This window comes from Mirounga leonina, unplaced genomic scaffold, assembly GCF_011800145.1.
Source record: "Mirounga leonina isolate KUSES-001 unplaced genomic scaffold, KU_Mleo_1.0 Mir_53, whole genome shotgun sequence".
NCBI classification, from domain to species: domain Eukaryota; kingdom Metazoa; phylum Chordata; class Mammalia; order Carnivora; family Phocidae; genus Mirounga; species Mirounga leonina.
In genome coordinates this window covers 34263954-34280122 of record NW_023270807.1, presented here as the reverse complement: position 1 = coordinate 34280122, position 16169 = coordinate 34263954, and the positions used below count along the sequence as shown (strand labels likewise).

The following is a 16169-nucleotide window of genomic DNA, read 5'->3' as shown; positions in this document are numbered from 1 at the left end:
TTTTTTTTTAAAGGTTTTATTTATTTATTTATTTGAGAGAGAGAGAATGAGAGAGAGCACACGAGAGGGGTTAGGGTCAGAGGGAGAAGTAGACTCCCTGCCGAGCAGTGAGCCCGATGCGGGACTCGATCCAGGGACTCCAGGATCATGACCTGAGGCGAAGACAGTCGCTTAACCAACTGAGCCACCCAGGCGCCCGGTTGTACAATACTTTTAAAAGATGATAATAAATGACAGATTTCAAGACAACTGGGCCTTTTTCAGCAAATACTCTGTGCCTACCCACCAGTGAAAGGTGCTGTGGGGACACTGGGCAAATGCGAGGATAAGTTGGTTTTTTTCCCAAAGGGTTCCTAAGATCAGAAGCTTGGGAATATACTCAAAATTTTGTACACCTGCCTCAGGCCAAGTTGAATTGGACTCTACTTCTTCCACCTTTTTTGATACCATGGTTCATAAGCTTTACTATTGCTATGTAATGTTGTATTTTCTTATATTTATTTTTTTTTTTTTTAAGATTTTATTTATTTTTATTTGAGAGAGAGAGAATGAGAGAGAGGGAGTACATGAGAGGTGGGAGGGTCAGAGGGAGAAGCAGACTCCCTGCCGAGCAGGGAGCCCAATGCGGGACTGGATCCAGGGACTCCAGGATCATGACCTGAGCCGAAGGCAGTCGCTTAACCAACTGAGCCACCCAGGCACCCTATTTTCTTATATTTAAATCACACACACACACACCCCTCAGAACTAAACATCTAGTGCCCTTTGTAGATTTTCACACTTTAAAAAAAATCTCTTTCTGGGGCGCTTGGGTGGCTCAGTCAGTTAAGGGTCCGACTCTTGATTTTGGCTTAGGTCATGATCTCAGGGATGGGGGCTCAAGCCCCAATTCAGGCTCTGTACTCAGGGTGGAGTCTGCTTGTCCCTCTCCCTTTACCTGCTGCTCCCCACCCACACACTCTCTATCTCTAAAATGAATAAATAAAATCTTTTTAAAAAATAAATAAAAATAAAAAATAAATCTTCTTTCTAAGCCTTCATCTTTCAAACCTAAGAGTTCCAACTTTTTATTCTGCTATACCTAGCTCGTATAATCCCCACGTCCCCTTGATCATTCTGGTTATCTCACTCTGGATATTCTCCAACTCTTTCTTTTTTTTCTTTTTTTCTTTTTTTTAATTTTTATTCATTTCTTTGACAGAGAGAGACACAGTGAGAGAGGGAACACAAGCAGGGGGAATGGGAGAGGGAGAAGCAGGCCTCCCGCTGCTCAGGGAGCCCAATTCGGGGCTCGATCCCAGGACCCTGGGATCATGACCTGAGCCGAAGGCAGACGCTTAACAACTGAGCCACCCAGGCGCCCCTCCAACTCTTTCTTAAATGACAATTAAAATTTTAGAATATTCTTGGAGGAGGTGAAGAACAGTTTCATATAACTGGAGAGATGGTCTCTGTTATTTCCACCATCCCCTTCCCAGTGGCATACAATTGTCCTTTAGAGACCAACGTCATCAGGAAACAAACAAGAACTACTAGATTTGTCCTCTGGGTCATAATTAATACTTATCTATAACTAAGTATTGGGGTTAATGTTTGACCCACAAAAAGCTCAACTGCTCATTCAGCAAACTTTGAGACATCTTGCAATTTATGTTCAAGAGCTTAGCATTTCAGTACTTAAAATGGGGTTAACATTTACTGCAAACCTGAGAGGTTTCTTTCCTTTCTTTATCTAGAGCACTTACAAAAATAGCAACTAAAAGAATCTCAATACATATTCCCAGGTGTCCAACTTGTTAGCAATTTGTTTCTCCATCCTAAGAAGTGCCTATCGGTCCCTCCCTTTTGTTTTCTGCATGTTGATATAGGTTTGGAGTAGTGAGCATTCTGACCAGTACGTACCACATTCACTGCTGTGCCCTTCAAAGTTCAAGTAAAACTCATTTGGCTTCAGTAATTTATCTCCATTGGGTTTTTTTTTTTTTTTTTAAGATTTTATTTATTTATTTATTTATTTATTTATTTGAGAGAGAGAGAATGAGAGACAGAGAGCATGAGAGGGAGGGGGGTCAGAGGGAGAAGCAGACTCCCTGCCGAGCAGGGAGCCCGATGCAGGACTCGATCCCGGGACTCCAGGATCATGACCTGAGCCGAAGGCAGTCGCTTAACCAACTGAGCCACCCAGGCGCCCCTCTAATACTTTTTATTAAAGAGAGTGATTTATCTTACCTAAGTCACAGATAGAAATCCTTAAGAATTTTACACATTATCTGTTACAGATTTAGCAGTACCCCAAATGAAAGAATTATTATAACAAGTCATATTGAACTCAACAAAAATGAACGTTGTTACATACCTGACAAATAGCAAATCCAAAACCACTTGCGGAAATATTAACTGCAGTTGGCTGTACCACAGCAAGCTGAATAAAGATGGGGAAAAAGTGAATGAGGCTAATCTTCCATATCCAGGTCCTTCTGGCTAGCACAAGAAATCAATGTTACCCCTCACTAGGAGTGTAAGCCATCTGTGAAAAGCTCTCAGAATGTCACACAGCCTCACATGTGAAAAGCTATGGGCCAACCAGGTAAGAGAGGTGAAGGCAGAGGAAGGGCTCAGTCTCCACGCACCCTCATCTCTACCCTTTGAGACAGGGGTAAGGCTGCCCTTCTAGAGGTGTGAAAGCAAGAGACACAAGAAACAAAAGTCCTCTCACTCCTCCCATCTCCCTTAGCGCCTAATCTGCTGGTACTCTTGTGAACACAGCAGCACATGATCACGGACTATGATTCACACTACTACTTCCTTCTCTTTTGCCACCACCCCTCTTCCTCAGTTTCCAGCCTTGAAGTTATCACTTTCATCCATCACTCTCAGCTTCCCACAAGGTTAACCACAGGAATAAAGTTAGGGTCTACGATAAGCCTTCATTCTATTTTAAAGTAAGAATCCTCCTACAGATTCTATCAATTCTCCTAAGAGGACACGTGGTGCAGCTGGAAAGAACATGGTCTGAAACATAAGTCCAAATCCTAGCTCTACTGTTACTAGCAACATGATCTTGAGCAAGTTACTTAAGCTCTCTCAGCCTCATTTTATCATGTGTATGGTGAGGATGAAAGTACATACTTTCTTAGTGTTGGTTTGAGAAGCAAATGCAATAGCACCTGTAAAGAAATCTGGCACACTGCCTGCAAAGAATAGGAACTCAGCAGGTTCCATTCCTTTCCCCCTATTTTCTCCTTTTCCAAATCTTTCCAAAGTCCCCATCCCCTCCTCTCCTCTCCTCTCTTCCCCAGCTCAGCAAACTCAACCAAAGGAGGGCATTCCTTCCCCCCAGTCTCTTTAGAGGGCTCTAGGAACAAGTCTTTGTTGAAGTCAATAGAATGGAAATAAAACAGCATTCCAGCAATAAGCGATCACCCACACATAATTTTAAATAACCACCCCCTCGTCCACACCTCTGCCGTCTGGAGGAGAAAGCGATTCTGTGTGTCAATCCGAAACTTTACAGGACTTGGTGAACTGGTCCCCATCACAGTCACTTGGATGTTTGTCCTGTCTGTGTTCATTAGAGCTGCAAATTCAGATAGGGCCTTCAAGGCTACAATGGTGTCCTGTTGAGGAAAGAAAAACATGTGTGCATGTAAGTATATATCAAGGTCACCAAAGAGTCTTTAAAGTTAGTAATGTTTAGGACACCCACTATGTATTCATCCACCTTCCTTGGGAGTGGAGCTCTCCTTTATTCATTTTTGAATGTCCTTGACCTACAGTACAGGAGAGGCTTGGAAAGTACCTGCTGCCTGAAACTGAGTATCTACTCTACCATGCACGAAAGATGGCCAGTATAGATGGGGAACTAATTTATTCCATATACATATCACATATGATGTTTATATCTGTGATGAGAAAAAGATTAAAATCAGTAACTTGGACCTTTGACCTAAGGGACTGAATTTTTAAATTGCCAATTTTATGAAGTCATGAAAAGAGCAGCCACCTACTTCTTTTAAAAAATTACATATATATATTCAAACTATATTTAGCTTAAAAAATGAAAAACTATCATCACTCACCTGGGTAGATGCAAAACCTCCCAAGCTATTTCTTTGCCTGCTGAGCCACCTCATAATCGGGATTCCCTCAGACACCTGATATTGCAGGAAGTGTGAGAGCAGTGCGTAAGCCGCAACTTCAATATCCAGGGAACGTGGCTGCCAGGATTCAGAAAGTTTAGACTCTGATGACACCCAGAATTGCATGCCTCCTGCAAAAGACAAGTAATAATAGTCTGACCAATTGAGCAAAAATTACATTTTACACCATTAAATATTCCTACACTGGTCCAAGTCCTACTTGACTAGCATAAATATATGGAGAGATATATTTCCAAATATGAATATATTTATGCCATACAATAATATGTATGCTCACACAGACATACATGTAAACATGTACTTATAGGTCACTTTCCAAACTACTACAACTTATAAATTTTCATCCTTTTCTTTATATTTGAGGATATTTTGATGAAAATAATTTCCCAAGGGAAATTCCACGTTTGGCTTGAGACTAAACAGCTATAAATAAAAGAGAAACGTACTATACTCCAGAAGATAATGTACATAACTTCTCTGACCAGGCCATCCTAAAAATATTTTAGGACACATTAGAAAGAACCCTGTTCTGGGAATCTGCCATTAACCAGCTCTAATGTTCCCGGAAATCTCTCCTTTTTTTTCATTATCTGAAATTTGGTGTTATAAGTTCAAAATCCAAGCCCCCAAGGAAAAAAAATGAAGGACCCTGGCCAGCTCAACAATCTTCCGAGAGATATTCCTGCTACCCCCAGAGGACCATCTTAGTTGGCGCCCCCTCCCACATCTAATATTACTCTTTGGATGATGATCACACTCAGGTGGAATGTGAAATAACTACCACTTAGACAAGCAGAGAAGAAATGTCAAGGCCTACAGTCTCCATGCAACAATTCAGTCCCCAGCACTGCAACGGGCAGTAAAGAGAATAAGAACTCGATCTAAACTACCGCTAACAATAATGCAATATTTTTTACAGTCTTAGGAATCTCTAAGCACATTCAACATTTATCCCTTCTTGAATTAACAAGGCTTCGAAATGGTGGACACTAACTAAAATTATTTCTGCCCACTCATCCCATCTCTATGTCTGTATGTCTGTCTGTCTCTCTCTCTCTCTCTCACACACACACACACACACACACACACGCACACCCACACATACCTGGATCTCTGACCATAGAGGCCATTTGGGAAGTAGCAACCCTTGTACTTTTTATCCTGTTGTAACCCATTAAAAAAAAAGTCCTCCAACTCACTAACAGCATTTTTTGGCATTTGCATTTCCACTAATCAGCATTTTAGTTCAAATTTTGAACATCTGCTAGGTGTTATTTCCATTTTATAGTTAGGAAAACTGAAGCTCATAAAAGCAAGTAGCAGCAACAAAACCCAAGTCTCTCCATACCCCATGTCCTAATGACCACTCAAGGCCACGAAACCAGAAACAGCATCAAAGAACTCAAAAGGTAACTAACACAGGGCAGAACATATCTAAAAGAAGGAAACACCCAAGCCCTGAAATTCCCTAGAAAACTCAGGGAGAGCAGAAACAGCCATGTCAGACTCATCTGATCTCATCTGCATTTCATTTATCATCCCATTCAGAAGAGGTAAATGTTATCAACTTCGTATCTGGCTTACAAAACTTTCTCACATAATTTGTATATTTCATAATGCATAGCAGTCTAACAATCTCAAATGACCCCATGCATTACCTTCTTGTTCTGCTCTCCAAGTCAGCATATTCAAAGCTTCCTTGGCTTTAGGGCTCCCCACGGATGACAGCGCATAAGTTATAAGAGCTAGAGTATAATTGTCTGAAATTCCTCTATTAAATTCAGACTCCAAAAAGTTGATAGACTCTTGCACATCTATATTAGGCTTGAAAAAAAAACATATATTTTACTATTCAAAATAACCCATTACCACGCATTTAAACAAAAAGTATTTCCAAACATTCATTCAAAAAATAATTTCAGTGACTATTTAAGCACCTGATTTTGTCCTAGGCAATGGGAATCAATGATGATCATTGACATTTAAAGATTTGCTATTCATTTTCAAAATAATACTGCTTTTGAAAGAAAAATGAAGGAATCATATCTATTTATAATTGCACCAAAAATAAGACACCTAGGAATAAATCTAACCGAAGAGATGAAAGACCCATACTCTGAAAACTATAAAACACTGATGAAAAAAACAGAAGACAACACAAAGAACTTTCCACAAAGTGGAAAGACATTCCATGCTCACATGGAGTGGAAGAACAAACATTGTTAAAATGTCTATACTTCCCAAAGCAATTTACACATTTAGTGCAATCCTTATCAAAGTACCAACAGCATTTTTCACAGAGCTAACACAAACAATCATGAGATTTGAATGAAACCACAAAAGACCCCAAATAGCCAAAGCAATCTTGAAAAACAAAAGCAAAGCTGGAGGTATACAATTCCAGACTTCAAGTTATATTACAAAGCTATAGTAATCAAAACAGTATGGTACTGGCACAAAAATAGATACACAGATCAACAGAATACAAATCCCAGAAATGAACGAATAACTACATGTCAATTAATTTTCAACAAAGCAGGAAAGAATATCCAGTGGGAAAAAGACAGTCTCTTCAACAAATGCTGTTGGGAAAACTGGACAGCAACATGCAAAAGAATGAAAGTGGACCACTTTCTTACACCATACACAAAAACAAATTCAAAATGGACTAAAGACCTAAATGTGAGGCCTGAAACCATAAAAATCCTAGAAGAGAACACAGGCAGTAACCTCTTTGACATCGGCCATAGCAACTTCTTTCTAGATGTTTCCTGAGGCAAGGGAAACAAAAGCAAAAATAAACTATTGGGACTCCATCAGAATAAAAAGATTCTGCATGCCAAGGAAACAATCAACAAAACTAAAAGACAACCTACAGAATGGGAGAAGATATTTGCAAATGACATATCTGATAAAGACTAATATCCAAAATATATAAAGAACTGATTCAACTCAACACCCAAAAACCAAATAATCCCATTAAAAATGGGCAGAAGAGGGGCACCTAGCTGGCTTGGTCATGGAATGTGCACTCCTGATCTCAGGGTTGTGAGTTCAAGCCCCACACTGGGTGTAGAGATTACTTAAAAATAAAAAATTTTTAATTAAAAAAAATGGGAGGGGTGCCTGGAAGGCTCAGTTGGTTGAGCGTCCAGCTCTTGATTTCGGCCCAGATCCTGATCTTGGGGTCCTGGGATTGAGCCCTGCGTAGGGCTCTATGCTCAGCGGGGAGTCTGCTTGAGGATTCTCTCCCTCTCCCTATGTCGCTCCCCCTGCTCGCACGCTCTCTCTCTCAAGTAAATAAATAAATCTTTAAAAAATGGGCAGAAGACATGAATAGACATTGTTCCAAAGAAGACATGCAGATGGCCAACAAACATATGAAAAGATGCTCAACATCACTGATCATCAAGGAAATACAAATCAAAACTACAATGAGATATTACCTCACACCTATCAGATGGCTAAAATCAACAACACAAGAAACAACAGGTGTTGGTGAGGCTGTAGAGAAAGGGGAACTCTCATACACTGTTGGTGGGAAAAGAAACTGATACAACTACTCTGAAAAACAGTATGGAGGTTCCTCAGAATATTAAAAATAGAGCTACCCAATAATCCATCAATTGCACTAGGAATACAAAAATACTAAGTCAAAAGGATACATGCACCCCGATGTTTATAGCAGCATTGTCTACAATAGCCAAGACATGGAAGCAGCCCAAGTGTCCATCGACTGATGAATGGCTAAAGAAGATGTGTGTGTGTGTGTGCATGTGTGTATACAATGGAATATTACTCATCCATGAAATAGAATGGAATCTTGCCATTTACAACGACATGAATGGAGCCCGAAAGTATGATGCTAAGTCAGTCAGTCAGAGAAAGACAAATACCATATGATTTCACTCATATGTGGAATTTAAGAAATAAAAGAAATGAATACAGGAGAAAAAAAGAGAGAGGCAAACCAAGAAACACACTCATAATTACAGAGAACAAACAGAAGGGAGGTGGGCAGGAGGATGGGTTAAACAGGTGATGTGGATTAAGGAGTACACTTGTGATTAAGCACTAGGTGTTGTTTGGAAGTGTTGAATCACTATGTTGTACACCTGAAATTAATATAACACTGTATGTTAACTACCTGGAATTTAAATAAAGAAAAGATTAAAAAAAAAGAAAAAACCCTGCTTTTCAGTTTCTATGAGTAAATAGGCACCATTCCCTAGAAGGAATAAGAAATAAAAAGCAGAACTTTTGCCAGTGTTTCTACCATTGAATATCATGAACTCAGATGAGAGCACAAAACATAACTTGAGAAAAATATTATTCATATCTAATCTCAGGTGTTGAAGCTCTAAGTTTAGGGGAAACTTTATCTTCCACGTGCCTAGTACTGGACTAGGGAAATAGTAGGAGCTTACTATCAGGAATGGCTGTTTTCGATCATGTGAAATGCAGTTGCCATTAAAGCAGTAAAGGCATCAATCACTGAGACAGCTCTGGAGCAAAATTAAGTTCATTAGCATAACTTTTCATGCCTGCTCATTCTCATCCAGACATCCACGCCCATTTAACAGGATTTTTACAGTGTGGGTATATTTTGTACTAAATTAGCAGACATTATAATTGCTCCATGATACTTTAGAAATTAAAAAGAAAATCCTTCACAACCTAAATGTGCTAGAATGCATTCCCAAATTCTGAAGACTTTTCTGTCCCCTAAGAAATGAACCTTTCCAATGATAAAATACGTATCGATTTATCTTACCAATAGCAAGTACAACATTTATATAAGAAAGCATTCTTAGTTATTCTGAAAGAGTGGGTTCATATTTTCATTCTCAGATTGTAGAATATGGCCACAAACACAAAGCAAAAAGGTACCCAAATTCAGACTTCAAATGTGATGTAAAATTGCAAAACTCTTTTGGTTTCCAGACACATTCTTGACTCATCAAGACCTACCTTCCTTGTGATTTCCCACCTATCATTTATTAAATTAAAGATTAAATACCTGATACTTTTTATATCTCAGGAGAGAAGTCACAATATAAGCTGTAAGCGTTACTGGACTTTTATTGCCACCTTGAAGCTCACTATGGATCACTCGTCCTGGCTCCCAAAATTCACCATTGGATTTCTGACGTCCTTTGAGCCACGTATATGTTCTGTGTAACACATTCTGATCAATATCTATGTAAGGATCAGCTTCAAGGAAACATCTTAGAACAAAAGCTGACAGCCTAGGTGAAAAAGGAGGAAAATTACATAAAATACACTTTCTAAGTCTTTTAAATAACATTGAGCAAGAAAACACCAACAATAACAACATTTTTTCCCCACCACAAGATTCACAAAAGGATAATCACTGAAGAAGGAACAAAGGGAAAAAAGGCAACAAAGAGACAGCATGAACATCTCAGCCTAGCTGCTAGACACAATTTCCACTTGATATGGCCAAGTAATTCCACATCAACTCCCAAAACACCAGATTTGGAAAGGAACTTAGAAATCATCTAATCCGCTCCCCCCCGCCCCCACTATTTTATAGGTTGAGAATTTGACACTCCAGGAGAATTAAATTGTCCAAGGTTATCATCTTCGGACTGTTCTAGGTATTTACCAAGGAAGATCCCATTACACACTTGGCTCAACCCTAAAGCTATGGATGAAGTATATATAGTTCACAATCAAATGGTAGTACTTTTAACTAGAGAAAATGGATATTTTCTCTGCGATAGGACAGGAGTCAGAAAATTACAGCCTACAAACCAAATCTGTCCAGGCCAAATCTGGTCCTTGTGCCAAATCCAGCCCAGGGTCTGTTTACCTGTGTCTCCTTTCCAGCACACTCCACCTGAGAATGGTTTCTTTTTTTTTTTTTTTTTAAGATTTTATTTATTCATTTGAGAGAGAATGAGATAGAGAGAGCATGAGAGGGGGTAGGGTCAGAGAGAGAAGCAGACTCCCTGTCGAGCAGGGAGCCCGATGCGGGACTCGATCCCGGGACTCCAGGATCATGACCTGAGCCGAAGGCAGTCGCTTAACCAACTGAGCCACCCAGGCGCCCCCTGAGAATGGTTTCTAAAGGGAGGAAGGAAGGAAGGGAGAAGGAAAGAGGAAACAACATGCAACAGAGACTCTATGTGGCCTGCGATGCCTAAAATATTTACTACCTGAGCCTTTACAGAAAAAGTTTGCCAATGCTTGCTACAGAACAGTACATATTTAGGTGAATAGATCATCAAGCAATAAAACACCGAAACTTTTCTATTTATGGACCTCTATCCTGACACGGCCAAAAGAAAATTTGAAGCAGTGATGTCTCATCCTATGAAATGTTTAGGTGTGATAAATATTACTAGTATTCAGTAATATCTGATCCTCTTCTACTTTGAGTATGCAGAGAAATTCACTTCTTCGCCCTTTTGAAGTTAAGCACGGCCATGCGACCAGCTGTCATAACGATAACGTGAGAGGAGATGATGCACCAAGGCTGAAGCACCTAATTACCAGTGTTGGATACTCCAGCCTTCTCTTTTCAGACTGAGACAAGTCTGGAGCCTCCTGGGGAGATAGTGGCTGCTGAGCAAAGACTACAGAGCCCCCTGCTGACCAACAGCGGAAATGCAGCACGAGCAAGACCAAAGCTCTTGTTAATAAGCTACTGAGATACTAGAGGGTTGTTACCGCAGCATGCCTTGTCTGACCTGACTGCTACAGTTAGTCAATCTTCTTCTGGGTGAAATGTAGAATTGACAATAGTGCAAGGAGAGAAAATAATCATCCAAAATCAGCCACACAGAGATTCCATTCTGGAGGAAATCTGGATGCTTATTACTCAATTCCATCACTGTTTTTCACAAAAAAATAACCTTAAAGAAACTATGTTGACTGTGTTAATACAAAATTTGTATTGATCATGTATGATTAAGAAAAGAACTACGTCAGGGTGCCTGGGTGGCTCAGTCAAACGACTGACTCCCAATCTCAGGATCATGAGATCGGGCCCCATCTGAGCACACTGGGCGTAGAGCCTGCTTAAGATTCACTCTCCTCCCTCTCCCTCTGGCCCTCCTCCCCTGCTCGAGTGCTCTCTCTAAAACAAACAAACAAACAAACAAAAACTATGTCACAATCACTCAGTATTTCTAACCAGTTTTTCTTGTCAACTGCACCATCATCATAAAGTATTCTTACTACTTTTCCCACAAAAAAAGGATTTATAGCTTATCTTTTCTAAATAAAAACATTTTACTTCTTAGTGTTTTAAAACCATATTTAAAAAGGAAAATGTCTTTTAAAGCCCGGCTATAGGAAAAGCAACCTACAAGCCTATATACATAGGGACACATCTGTCAGTTTCATGGCCATTTTGACTGAGTAAGAGCCCATTCATGACAGATTTGTTCTGTTAGTAAAAACACTTGCCAAGTGGGAGCCCTTGGGTGGCACAGTTGGATAAACGTCTGACTCTTGGTTTCAGCTCAGGTCATGATCTCAGGGTCTTGAGATCAAGCCCTGAGTCAGGCTCCAAGCTCAGTGAGGAGTCTGCTAAAGTTTCTCTCTCTTCCTCCCTCTGCCCTTCCCTGCACTCACTCACACTCTCAAATAAATAAATCTTAAAAAAAAAAAAAACACACTTACCAAGTGCTCCCAGAAGGGTCATCATTCCCAAAAGCACTGAAAGAGCCATCTTCCCTCTGATAGAGAAGTTCTCTCTGATAACCTGAAGAACAAAAAAGTAGACAGATAATCAATGTAATTACAACTTGAAATGAATTAAAGTTTCTAATCATGACTTCATATTAAGGAAACATGAACAAAGAATGGGAGAAGATATCAAATCAGCAACTAATACTGAATACTTTCTATATTAAGTGCTGTGAGAGATTTAAAATATCAAGATTTTTCAAGCAGAACATGTAAAATAAGAACTGTGATAGCCCCAAATTAAATTCAGAAGAATACTATAACAGAGACAGCAGTTCTAGCCAGTTAAAAGGAAGCAAACTAGTCTGACTCTTGATTTTGCCTCAGGCCACGATCTCAGGGTTGTGAGATCAAGCCCTGAGTGGGGCTCCACACTCAGTGCAGAGTCTGCTTAAGATTCTCTCTCCCTGCAGCAGCTCTTTCTGCCCATGGGTCCTGTCTCTGTGCTTTAGTAAAATCACCCTTTATGCACCAAAAAAAAAAGGCAGGGGGAGTGCCTGGGTATCTCAGTCGGTTAAGCATCTGCCCTCAGCTCAGGCCATGATCCCAGAGTGCTGGGATCGAGTCCTGTATCAGGGCTCCCTGCTCAGCGGGGAATCTGCTTCTCCCTCTGACCCTCCCCCCATCCTGCTCGCTCACTCTCTCTCTCAAAAATAAATCTTAAAAAAAATTCTCTCTCCCTATGCCCCTCCCCCAACTCATGCTCTAAATAATAAATAAATAGATAAATAAAATATTTAAAAGTAAGCAAACTAAAAGCCAAGTTTCATTTAAGTCTGTAATGTTGACTACAATAGTTTCCATGCTTAATCATCTAAAATTGTTTGCTACCTAAGAAAAATACTATCTACAGTATCATAATTAAAGTTTAGGGCTAAAATGAAAAGTAAAAATACTTCCTATTTTCAGGCCAGCAACAGAAGAGGAAAATTGCTAAATAATCTAAGACAACTGCTTTAAAATTTTTTGGTCATGGCCAACTGAGGTAAACCAAAGGAAGAACCAGTCTCTGCCCACCACAACAATTCTAAATTCTCACAAAAAAAAAAAAAAAAAAAGGACAGCAGTGGTAATGAAGTCTCACTATAGAAGTAAATTGAGAATGGGGTTAAGGCTCATGTAGCTGCTTTACTAAGAGCAGATGTTTCATATTTGCAAATAAATGGCTGCAAATAAGTCAGGTGTTTCATACTTGCAAAGCAATGAATGCAGGTCTCAAAGACCAATGACTGAGAAATCATAGGCCAAATACTAAAAGATTCACCAAACAACCCACCACAAACTAAGCTGCTAAAAATGAAATTAAAATAGCAATAATTTGGGACGCCTGGGTGACTCAGTCAGTTAAGGGGCTGCCTTCGGCTCCAGTCATGATCCCAGGGTCCTGGGTCCTGCTCGGCGGGGAGCCTGCTTCTCCCTCTCCCACTGCCTGCCGCCCCCTGCTTGTGCTCTCTCTCTCTCTCTGACAAATAAATAAATAAAATCTTAAAAAATTGATAGTCTCTCACTTAAAAAAAAATAGCAACAATTTATCACTAGATAGCAAGCATAAGCAGGAGCCAAAAATGTTTCCAACTGAAGGCATTATCAATGATTCTCTGGGAACCAAGCCCTCTTCCTGAAAATTAAAGGATTCTGCTACAGACAGGGGACATCACACAGTATGAAATTTGTAGCACGGTTACATGGAGCCTGGAAACCATAAGCATTTATAAAATGTTGAATTCAATCCCTAGGAAACTCTAGTAACAAAAAAAGTTTACTTTATGAATACCACATTTTAGAAGCATCAATAACTATAAGTAATTATTCATATTTAACTAACAAAACATGAGCATTGATGGTTTAAAATTACAGTTAATCTGCTCTTGCCATGTCCCAAACTTTCCTCCTTGAGCCCTTCCCCAGAAGTCCCAGATCTGAGTATCTGATTTAAGCTACAATAAGACAAAGCATGTAAAAAAACAAGACACTGTTTCATGGTGACTTTAAGACCTATAGTAAAAGAAATACAAACAACATTTAGGTGATGCCAGAATTTTGCTTTAATTTAAAGAATGGTGTTATAATATTGATATTTAAAACTGAAATACTATGGCACAATAATTAAATATCCGATCTTGATCCAACACTGATTATGTGTCAGGAACTGTTCAAAGCCCTTTCAGGTATGAACTCAGGTAATTCTCACAACTCTAGGATGTAGATGCTATTTAGAGACAGCATCTTCAGAGATGAGGATACTGGAACTCAGAACACACCAAGTGCAAGGTCACCTGCAGCACCTTTACCTGGCAAGCCCTCAATGAACAAGAGGCATCACCCCATACCACAGGCATGGGAAAAGGCTTTCTAACACCCAGTTTTTAAGAAAATATGTAATAAATAGGGCCACAAAAAATTCTTTTAAACTTTTCCATGGCAAAACACATATTAGCAAAGTTAAAGGATGATGAATTAGAAGAAATATGTGCCACACACAGATAAATGGCTAATGTCCCTAATATTAACATACAAATTATACATACATTTATATATTATTAGTCATTATTATATATAAGTTTAGAGAAAAAGAGTAAAATCCTACAAGAAAAAAAACGGACAAAAGACAAGAAAAATTTCACAAAACAAAGAAAAATGGACTTCAATATATGGAAAAATGTTCACTTCAATAAGTGAAATGAAAATTAAAACTACATTGAGATACCATTTCTCACCCATCCTGTTAGCCAAGATTCAAAAGTCTGACCACCCATTCTGTTGGGAAGGCTGTAAGGACACCAATACCTCGTTCAATGCTAGAAGGAACTCAGAACGATACAACTGCTGTGAAGGGAGTGTCTACACTTTTTGATCCAATAATCCCACTTCTAAGATTCTACCCTGAAGATATACCTCCAACAATACAAAAAACATGTATGCAGAAGATAATAAGATTATTCACTGCAACATTATTTGTAATTGCAAAAATACCGGAACTACCTAAATGCCCCCAAATTGGAAATTGGTTGATGTAAACTGTAGTACGTACACACATTGGAGACCATGCAACTGTGAAAAAAAATGAGAAATATCTTTCTGAACTCAGAGTGATTTCCTGGATGCACTGTTAAGTGAAAAAGGCAGAGTCTAAAATAGTATGTATAGTATTCTACCTTTTGTGTAAGAAAAAGAGGAAATAAGAAAATACATATGCATATGTTAATTTCTGCAGAGAGACAGAGAAACTAGAAACTAATGAAGTTATCCACAAGGGGTTGGGAGAAGGGTTACAAGAGGGAGACATACCCCTTCACATATACCTTTTAGAGTAAGTTGGGCTTTTAGAAGCATATTAATGTTCTACATATTCAAAAAAGAAAACAAGAAGAGAAAAAAATAATAGGCATTATTAACACTAGTTCACTTCAACATGTTTCAGTTTTCATAAATCTTGGGAAAAAACACATACAATCTCTTCCTTTTTCAGAGGCAGTCAGGGTTCACAGAGAAGCAGAAAAACTTTCGAGTGTTTACAAAGGAAATTAGCAAAAGAGTCCAAGACCTTCTTCTTCAATTTCCAATTCAGGACTAAATCCACCAGATAGCAGAGTTTTAACTGTGAACTCAATCTGACAGGGGAGGGGAGGAGAAGGGAAGGCAGGAGAGAGAGGAGAGGAGGGGACAGGAAGAGAGGGGAGGGGAGGGGAGGAGAAGAGAAGAGTGGAGAGGAGGGGAAAGAAGGGGAGGGGGGAGGGGAGGAGGGAGAGAGAGGAGAGGGAGAGGAGAGGAGAGGAGAGGAGAGGAGAGGAAAGGAGAGGAGAGGGGAGGGGAGGGGAGGGGAGAGAGAAGAAAAGAAAGCTTTCAGGGAGGCGCCTGGGTGGCTCGGTCATTAAGCGTCTGCCTTCGGCTCAGGTCATGATCCCGGGGTCCTGGGATCGAGCCCCGTGTCAGGCTCCCTGCTCCATGGGAGGCCTGCTTCTCCCTCTCCCACACCCCCTGCTTGTGTTCCCTCTCTCGCTGTGTCTCTCTCTGTCACATAAATAAAGTCTTAAAAAAAAAAAAGGAAAAGAAAGCAAGCAAGCAAGCTTTCAGGACCCACCATCACTACAGGACATGTCTCTGGGAAAAGAAGAACCAGCTTCTAAAGAGAGGACCATGTGCTCCAAGCCCCCAAATCACGTCAACAACTGCAGTTCCAAGTATGTTATTGTAAAACCAGAGATGAGATCATGCAGATGAGATCAGTGCTTATGGAAATTACCCCTCAGGTGGCTGACCTCCAACAGTCCCCATTAATATCAACACTAG

The 16169-nt window shown here is 39.8% G+C and overlaps 1 protein-coding gene across 1 annotated transcript in view; it reads right to left on the bottom strand.

The window, feature by feature from the left end:
* The window catches only part of CD109 (CD109 molecule), a 127651-nt gene that overhangs the window by 9704 nt on the left and 101778 nt on the right, over positions 1-16169 (bottom strand). The window contains exons 24-29 of the mRNA XM_034991609.1: positions 11814-11895; positions 9181-9409; positions 5819-5984; positions 4080-4270; positions 3462-3617; positions 2357-2422 (exon numbers count right to left, since the gene is read on the bottom strand). Of these exons, the coding sequence (XP_034847500.1) occupies positions 2357-2422; positions 3462-3617; positions 4080-4270; positions 5819-5984; positions 9181-9409; positions 11814-11895 (890 nt within the window). The remainder of the gene's footprint in view (positions 1-2356; positions 2423-3461; positions 3618-4079; positions 4271-5818; positions 5985-9180; positions 9410-11813; positions 11896-16169) is intronic.